This window comes from Lissotriton helveticus, chromosome 12 (genome assembly GCF_964261635.1).
Source record: "Lissotriton helveticus chromosome 12, aLisHel1.1, whole genome shotgun sequence".
Taxonomy (NCBI): Eukaryota; Metazoa; Chordata; class Amphibia; order Caudata; family Salamandridae; genus Lissotriton; species Lissotriton helveticus.
The window spans coordinates 872,811,127-872,819,389 of record NC_136073.1 but is presented as its reverse complement, the minus strand read 5'-3'; the positions used below and the strand labels follow the sequence as shown (position 1 = coordinate 872,819,389).

General features: G+C 49.3%; 1 protein-coding gene across 1 annotated transcript in view; it reads left to right on the top strand.

Moving 5' to 3' along the window:
* The first annotated feature begins 2,405 nt into the window (after positions 1 to 2,405).
* Positions 2,406 to 8,263, top strand: part of NWD1 (NACHT and WD repeat domain containing 1) — a 68,536-nt gene continuing 62,678 nt past the window's right edge. The window contains exons 1-2 of the mRNA XM_078669351.1: positions 2,406 to 2,523; positions 7,790 to 7,875. Coding sequence (XP_078525477.1) covers positions 2,406 to 2,523; positions 7,790 to 7,875 — 204 coding nt within the window. The remainder of the gene's footprint in view (positions 2,524 to 7,789; positions 7,876 to 8,263) is intronic.

Sequence of the window (8,263 nt, the reverse complement as noted above, 5' to 3'; positions counted from 1 at the left end):
GAGTCAGTCACTCGTCAGGTCCTTCTTACATCTCTGAAAGGTCCGTGGCGCTGGGGCAGAGTCAGTCACTCGTCAGGTCCTTCTTACATCTCTGAAAGGTCTGTGGCGCTGGGGCAGAGTCAGTCACTCGTCAGGTCCGGCTTACATCTCTGAAGGGTCTGTGGCGCTGGGGCAGAGTCAGTCACTCGTCGGGTCTGGCTTACATCTCTGAAAGGTCTGTAGACTAGAGGGATAGAGTCAGCCACTCGTCAGGTCCTTCTTACATCTCTGAAAGGTCTGTGGGGATGGGGCAGAGTCAGTCACTCATCAGGTCCTTCTTACATCTCTGAAAGGTCTGTGGGGATGGGGCAGAGTCAGTCACTCGTCAGGTCCTTCTTACATCTCTGAAAGGTCTGTGGGGATGGGGCAGAGTCAGTCACTCATCAGGTCCTTCTTACATCTCTGAAAGGTCTGTGGGGATGGGGCAGAGTCAGTCACTCGTCAGGTCCTTCTTACATCTCTGAAAGGTCTGTGGCGCTGGGGCAGAGTCAGTCACTCGTCAGGTCCTTCTTACATCTCTGAAAGGTCTGTGGCGCTGGGGCAGAGTCAGTCACTCATCAGGTCCTTCTTACATCTCTGAAAGGTCTGTGGGGATGGGGCAGAGTCAGTCACTCGTCAGGTCCTTCTTACATCTCTGAAAGGTCTGTGGGGATGGGGCAGAGTCAGTCACTCGTCAGGTCCTTCTTACATCTCTGAAAGGTCCGTGGCGCTGGGGCAGAGTCAGTCACTCGTCAGGTCCTTCTTACATCTCTGAAAGGTCTGTGGGGCTGGGGCAGAGTCAGTCACTCGTCAGGTCCTTCTTACATCTCTGAAAGGTCCGTGGCGCTGGGGCAGAGTCAGTCGCTCGTCAGGTCCTTCTTACATCTCTGAAAGGTCTGTGGCGCTGGGACAGAGTCAGTCACTCGTCAGGTTCTTGTTACATCTCTGAAAGGTCTGTGGCGCTGGGGCAGAGTCAGTCACTCGTCAGGTCCTTCTTACATCTCTGAAAGGTCTGTGGCGCTGGGGCAGAGTTAGTCACTCGTCAGGTCCTTCTTACATCTCTGAAAGGTCTGTGGCGCTGAGGCAGAGTCAGTCACTCGTCAGGTCCGGCTTACATCTCTGAAGGGTCTGTGGCGCTGGGGCAGAGTCAGTCACTCGTCGGGTCTGGCTTACATCTCTGAAGGGTCTGTGGGGATGGGGCAGAGTCAGTCACACGTCGGGTCCTTCTTACATCTCTGAAAGGTCTGTGGGGCTGGGGCAGAGTCAGTCTCGAGTGATTCTTCCTCCCGCCCTTTGAAAGCCTCCTTCCTCGGAGTGAGGTGCCTCCCTCCCACGCGGCGCCCGAGGCTCCCGCAGTGAATGGAAACCCGCTGGACTGGATCGCCGGCCGTCACTGGGCGCTGCGCCCTTTATCCCTGTAGCGCCTTTCTTTGAGCGCCTCGTGGCGCCGCCACGTTCCTTTCACCGCGGGATCCGGGCTCTGCCTGCGGCGGGGGCCGTTGTGGTACCGGAGCCTCTCAGACAACACTGGTTGTTATAGCGATGCCGAGGTTCACCAGGGAGCGCTTCAAACACACCAGGGACCGCACGCTAGGCGCTTTACAGCCGGCGGGAGGCTCAGACACAGCCGGCTGCCTTCACCGGGTCCAGACCGGGTCCGACGAGCCCCCCGCGTCCACCAGGAGGCTCCCGCAGCCAGGCCGGAGACGTCACGGTAACGCAAGAGCCTGGCTGTGCGGGGGACAGCTGAGTGGGTTCACGCACCTGCTGCAGGGAGTGTTCTGCATCCTGAAAGTTATCGGCTTGGATGCTGGGGAGTCTGCATAGGGTTACTGCAGGCCAGGCTGGGGTGGAGAGAGTAATCCTAGAGGCCCAATCTCGTGGAGACAGCTGAGAGGGTTTATGCACCTGCTGCAGAGGTCGTGAAAACTATAAATTCAGAATTGAATCTTGGGAGCAGGGGTGGGGTGAGTGGGGTCTTTGCAGGACAGGTCGGGAATGGCCCAGTAACCCAACAGGCTCCCTCCTCAGGAGATATCAGAATGGGATCAGGCCCCTGCTGCGGGGTGCTCAGCTGCAGCCTCTGATGCCTGATGGGGTGTATTAGGGGCGGGGCAGAAAGGAAGGGTCTACACATCACGAACCCCCTTACAAATATGTAATCTGCAATCGGTGAACACTGAAGCATTTCTTCCATTTTCCTCTCACACCTGACAGGAGCAGAGGACAATCGTCGTGGGCGCACGCACGAGAAGGCGCAGGACCTACGCAAATTTACGTTGTGTCCCCCGGAATTCAACAGCGCTGTTCGTGGAAAGGAGCGCGTGTTGGCGCTGGGCGGGGATCCTTGGGTGTTTTCACGGTAGCGCCTCGAGTCTGAAGGCAGGATGCGCTTTGAAGGCCTCAGCGCGGAGGTGCGGCGGGCCCTCCTCTGGGGGAAGGCGGTGGAGCTCCCCCCAGAGTCCTCCAGGGTGGTCCGCGTCTTCATCAGCTCCACCTTTGCAGGTAAGCATCACCTGGTATTTATACAGCGCTTTACAGAGCATTTTATAAACAGTTAATACCCGGTTGAAGTATTGGTTTTCATTTTATCAACTTCGGGTGGATGAAAGGCCGAGCTGACCCTGCCATGATGTGACCTCTGACCGCTCAGTCGGATGAACTGCCCTGGAATGGACGCGAGGCAGCTCGTCGGGTTCGGGTACCTGCTGCAGAGGGTCTGTGAGGAAGCTGCAGGTCACAGACCGCACTCCTTGCAGGGTGGCCCGGGCTCTTCCCTCTTCAGAGGTCAATAACTGAGTCCAGAGGCCTGGGATACTAGTGACAAACAGGCCTCTGGAACTCTGACGTTATATTAATTAATGATGTGATATTATCTACATCAATATTGTTGTCGTTACTAGTGCAATTAATATTATTATTATGTTATGTTATTCATTTTTAGAAAGCGCTGGCATGCGCAGAGGCGTCTTGGCGCTGCTGCTGTATGAGAAGCTCTAAGGGTTCCTTGAATAGCCCTGGTTTAATCCTTTTCTGAAGGAAGAAAGGGAGGCTGGAGGTGTCCTTCAGACAGGAGGGAGGGGTCTTCCAGAATCTGGCGGTGCAGGTTGTGAAGCCCCCGCCGCCGCAGGCAGACCGTGTGACCTTTGGCATGTGAGGTTCTCGGCTGCAGAGGGGCCAGAGCCCTGGAGGGCGTGCAGTGCACCCGGTGAACTTGTGTTTTAGGGAGTCTGGGGCAATGCACAGAGCTCAATTGGAAATCTCTCAATAATCTTTCTACACAACACTGGCGGAATAGTCTTTGCCACTTTCATAGACTTGATGTTGCCTTCGCCTCCTCCTGTAAACCAACACTTAATAGGGAGCTTCTTTCGTTACCCCTTACAACTTATTTAGATCAGAATGCACAGAGCTTTAAACTCGAGGCGCTTCCTTATAGGCAGCCAGTGTCGTTCAACCGAAGCCTGTCAGGCTGGTTAGTGCCAGGAATCCCGGCAGTCATCCAGCCGCTGCGGCCTGCAAGAGCTGAAGTTTGTTGAGAAGTCTCTGCTGCATATTCAACAAGAGGGCATTACAAGAATCCGATTTGGGTAAAACAAGAGAATGGGATGTGACGTTACAACGCATGCTATTACAACGCATGCCTTTACGATGCAAGTTTTACAACGCAAGTCGTTACAACGACTTGCGTTGGGGGGCGCTGGATAGTGAATAGTTTAATTTACTATTCCAACTCCAGACCCCGTGGATAGTAGGGAAGGTGTTGGAAACTATTCCCTATCCTAGAGCGCCCCCCAGCGCAAGTCGTTGTAAAAGTTGCGTTGTAATGGTTGCGTCGTAAAGGTACTTCGTTGTAACAGTTGCGTTGTAAAGGATGTTCCCCAGAAAATGGGGCCCCCGTTTCTTGAAGATCAAGGGGTGCGGAAAGGAAGCGCTGTTCTAATGATCTTTAAGGTGTCAAAGGATGACCTTGTCACAGCAGTGATTTGGCCTTCAAATGACAACTTATTGTTAAATAGAATCCACAAATTCTCAACTTTCATAACCGGAGTTGGGAAGGTGCTTAGTTCTTGAGGCCCCCAGCATGGGGCCCAAAAGGAGCCATCATTGCCAAAGAGGAGGAGCTCAGTTTTTCCTGAGTTTAACTGGAGCCAGGTGTTTTTCATCCAGTTACCTGCTGTCATGCAGTTGTGAAAGCTAATGGGTGTATCCTTCGGATTGCCAAACACTGAAACAACAATTTGAGTGTTGTCCGCATACGATATTACTGAAAAGCTAAAGGATTTAATGAGCCTGGCAGGAGGGTGACAGAAAGGTTAAAAAGGGTGGGACTCAGGGATGACCCCTTAGCCACCCCAAAAGGCAAAGAAAAGGAGTCAGAGACAAATTAGTTCAAAAAATTGTTCCGGCTCAGTTGGAGATGATTTTAATAGAGTGAGACACTCCTTATTCCAATATTGTAGAGACGGCTGATCAACAGGTCATGATGGACTGTGTCAAATGCCGCAGAGAGAGCTAAAGGAATGAGAGCAGCCTCACCTCCTGAATCCAGGGTGGCTCGAGGTTCTTCGGAGGCAACAATCAAAGCAGATTCGGTGCTGTGCTCCCTCCGAAAACCAAATTGTGTAGAATTTAGTAAGTTGCTATAATTCATGACGGAAACCAATTTATTGTACATACATGCCAACATTTTAGGACAGGGGCGTGAGAGATTTAAAATAAAAAATAGTGAGAATGAAAATTCCCCATTGACTTCTATTGTAGAAAATGCAATTTCAGTCGAGCGACAGCTAAAATAAAGCCATTTTTGGCTTGAAAAATCGGTAGTCTCCCGCCTGAATCGGGTCTATTGGCATGTATGTTATTGTAGCTGGAAGTGGAGGATAAGAAATTGGTCGAAAGCTGCTTGGTGCCTGCAGATTCAGATTAGGCTTGTTTATAAGTGGGAGAAGGGAAGCTCTTTTCCCCATTCTCAGGGGATATGCCCGGAGTTAAACATTTCATTAAAGATGTTGACAAGATAGGAGTTTATGGTCTCAGGGGCTAGCTGTATGATTTTTGGGGGACAAGGATCCAGCGGGAGCCCAATTCAACAGAAGGAACAAAGCATCATACCCGCTCAGAAGTGAGTGGAGAGAAAGAACACAAGGTATCGGAGCAATTAAGAGGAGGCTCGCTACCTGGAGCCTCTATGGCTGTCTAATAATTAGCGGCAAAGATGTTGTAGACATCCTCGACTTCGGACTGAAAGAATCCTGCCCGGGTGTTACCAAAGGCTTCATCCCCATTGGTGATATTTTAATCAGGAAGGTTGGCAGGTTTCTCAACTGCGGGGAATAGTCCCCTGGATGAGTTTTTAGATTGTTCCATTTTATGAGTGAAGTATGCACTCTTATCCTTTAAGATAAGGGTTTTATAATCACTGATGGTTTGTTTGTAGATGAGTCTTTCCAAGGGCTCACAGTTCTCGATTTACGTGCCTGTTTGCGGCATAGTTGTTTCTGGGCTTTCAGTTTGTCAGAGAACCAAGGTTCAGACTGAGTAGTTCTCTGATTAGTTGATGTTTTTCCTGGAGCAACTTGATTAATCGACGACCCGAGCCAAGTAGAATAATGTGTTAATGCTAAGTCTAACGGCCAGATTCATCAAGGTAAGGAATTGCAAGTCCTTAATAGCGAATTTTAAGGATTCGCTATTAAGGACTCGCAAAACGGGATTCATGTAGGAATCGCAATTGAATTTGCGATTCCCACTGATTCCTTATTTGCGATTAGCTAATTGCTAATCGCAAATAAGGAATAACTCCCCATTCATTCCTTATTTGCGATTAGCAATTAGCTAATCGCAAATAAGATTGCGATTCCAAGGTTGCCAGGGTGTCCAAAGGACACCCTGTAGCACCCCTGAAATGTAATCTACATTGGTGTAACATGCAACTTAGAAAAACGCATTTAAATGCATTTTTCTAAGTTTTCGCAATTTACCACGAGGTTTGACCTCGCGGTAAATAGCGGCCCAAAATTGCGATTTCGCACTTTTAAAATGGTTCATGAATTGCATTTAAGGAATCTCAAATAGAGATTCCTTAAATGCAATTCCTCGCAAATGTGCGAATTCTATATTAGCAAATTTTGCATTTGGGATGATGAATCCCAAATGCAAAAACTGCACTCGCAAAGGGCCAGATTCTCAGAATCTGGCCCTTTGCGAGCGCAATTTAGCTTGATGAATCTACCTGTAAATCCTTGGGAACATTTGGCTTTTAGCTGGAGAGAGCTAGGTTCAATTGAGAGGACTCCATTTTGTGCCAAGCTCGACTCTTGGACGCAGAGTCAGATATAATATTCTCACATGAGATAACCGGTATCACAAGCTCAAACGTAACTATTGCCATTATTATTAATAATCATAATATAATTATTGCTATTATTTTTATTAGCAATAATCATAATAACAATCATGGTAAAAGGAATGGGGAAAAGTAACTGGCCAACTATTTGCACTGTGTGGCATAAAGGGTAAGTTGCATCGTGTGGCACCCGGAGATCTGGTTTGTAATCCTGGCCTCAGTGCTTCACCGCTGTGTCATCTTGGGCACATCACCTTATCTGTTTGTGGTCAGATCCCTTGCTTCCAGGTATCAGATGTCCATGGCAGAGGCTCTTCCTCCTCATTGAATGATGTGTTCTATGCCTGAGGTAGACTTGTGGGGTGGGGCGCTCATTCACCAGGATATCCTGGTTCCGATTCTGGTCTCTTTAATCTGGTCCTCGAAAGTGGTGCTTCTGGTCAAAGGGCAGAGGTCATCCTAGCACCGGCTGACCGAAGAGCGCACACATCCCACCTGTGCGCCTGAATCTGGTAATAGGACCAGTCTGGATGGGTCAGAGGCTACTTAGGGGCTCGGAAATACCAAACTCTGGCCACCGTGACCAATGACTGCACAACAGCGAAGTGACTTACCTGGTCCACAAAAATCATCCACAGTGGCTGGATCCAAGCCTGATTTTCAGGATATCCATAGGAGATACATTTACATACCATTGATATAAAATAACTAAGTTACATTGTAGTTATTCTTAACGTGGTCCAGAGCAGGCCCTCCTGGACCAATGTTGGATTCTTTCTGGTAGAGCAGTATTGTCACACAGTGATTGTAGCCGGGAATATCGAATCCAAAATATCAACGGGTCACAGCATCATGACTATATCGAGGGACAAAATATATCGCAATGCACAGAGGGTGGAAAGGATTTACTATTCTTGACTTCACATCTACATACCTTGAAGATATATATCACCGAGGCACGTATATATGGAGCTAGATATAGAAAAAGTATAAAGACTTACCTTTTGATATCGTGATCACAATTTTGTGACCAGTCGATACTTTGGATTCCATATTCCAGCCCACAGCTGTTACAATGGCAGTGTATGGCTCTCCTATCAGACACAGTAGGAGATTACCAGACAGGCCAGAGCCTTTGTAAGCCCACAGCTCTGTGGCACTACTAAAAACTCGCCAGGAAGCTTATGTAACCTAACCTACAAGCTTTTTAGGAGCTCCACCCACCCTGTTGAAAAACTATCCAATTTCCTGAAAGGCCAAGCCAGGTGTTTTCAAAGGCAGAGGCAGGCACTACAAGCCTATCCTTGGGTGTAGGCACTGTGGGAACGTATCATTCAGGTTGAGGTGTGTGTGCATGTGTGTGTGAGCATGTTTGTGTGTGTCCTATCCTTAAACTCACTTTTGCATGCACCTTTCTTGCAGATATGGCACTGGAACGTGATGCCCTTCTGGACAAGGCCTACCCAGAGGTGCAAGCCTTCTGCCAGAAGCACGGTCTAGTGTTTGAAGTAAGTGTCTTCCTTGTAAACATCCCCAAACCCTCAAATGGCCCCAGGATTCACAGCACTGCCCATGCTGCCTGAAAGCAGACTGTGTGTGTAGGCCAACACTTCATCAATAGCCAGGTCTTTATCTGGCCTCTAGCGGGCGCTGTTTCACCGCTGTCTTTCCTAAGCAGCTCCCCGGGGAAGGCTCCAAACACCACTTTCCACTCCGACCGGTTGGGGCACATGCAATGCATGGGACAGTCAAGTGTGCACCATCCAGGAAAGGTGGAAGGATTTTCAGCACTCAGGCAAAATACAATTGTGCCTGCTGGCTGATCCCAGCAGAAGCCAGGGGCAGAGTCAAGCTTGAGTCCACAAATGACGCAATAGCGGAGTCTGAAGCCAAAGT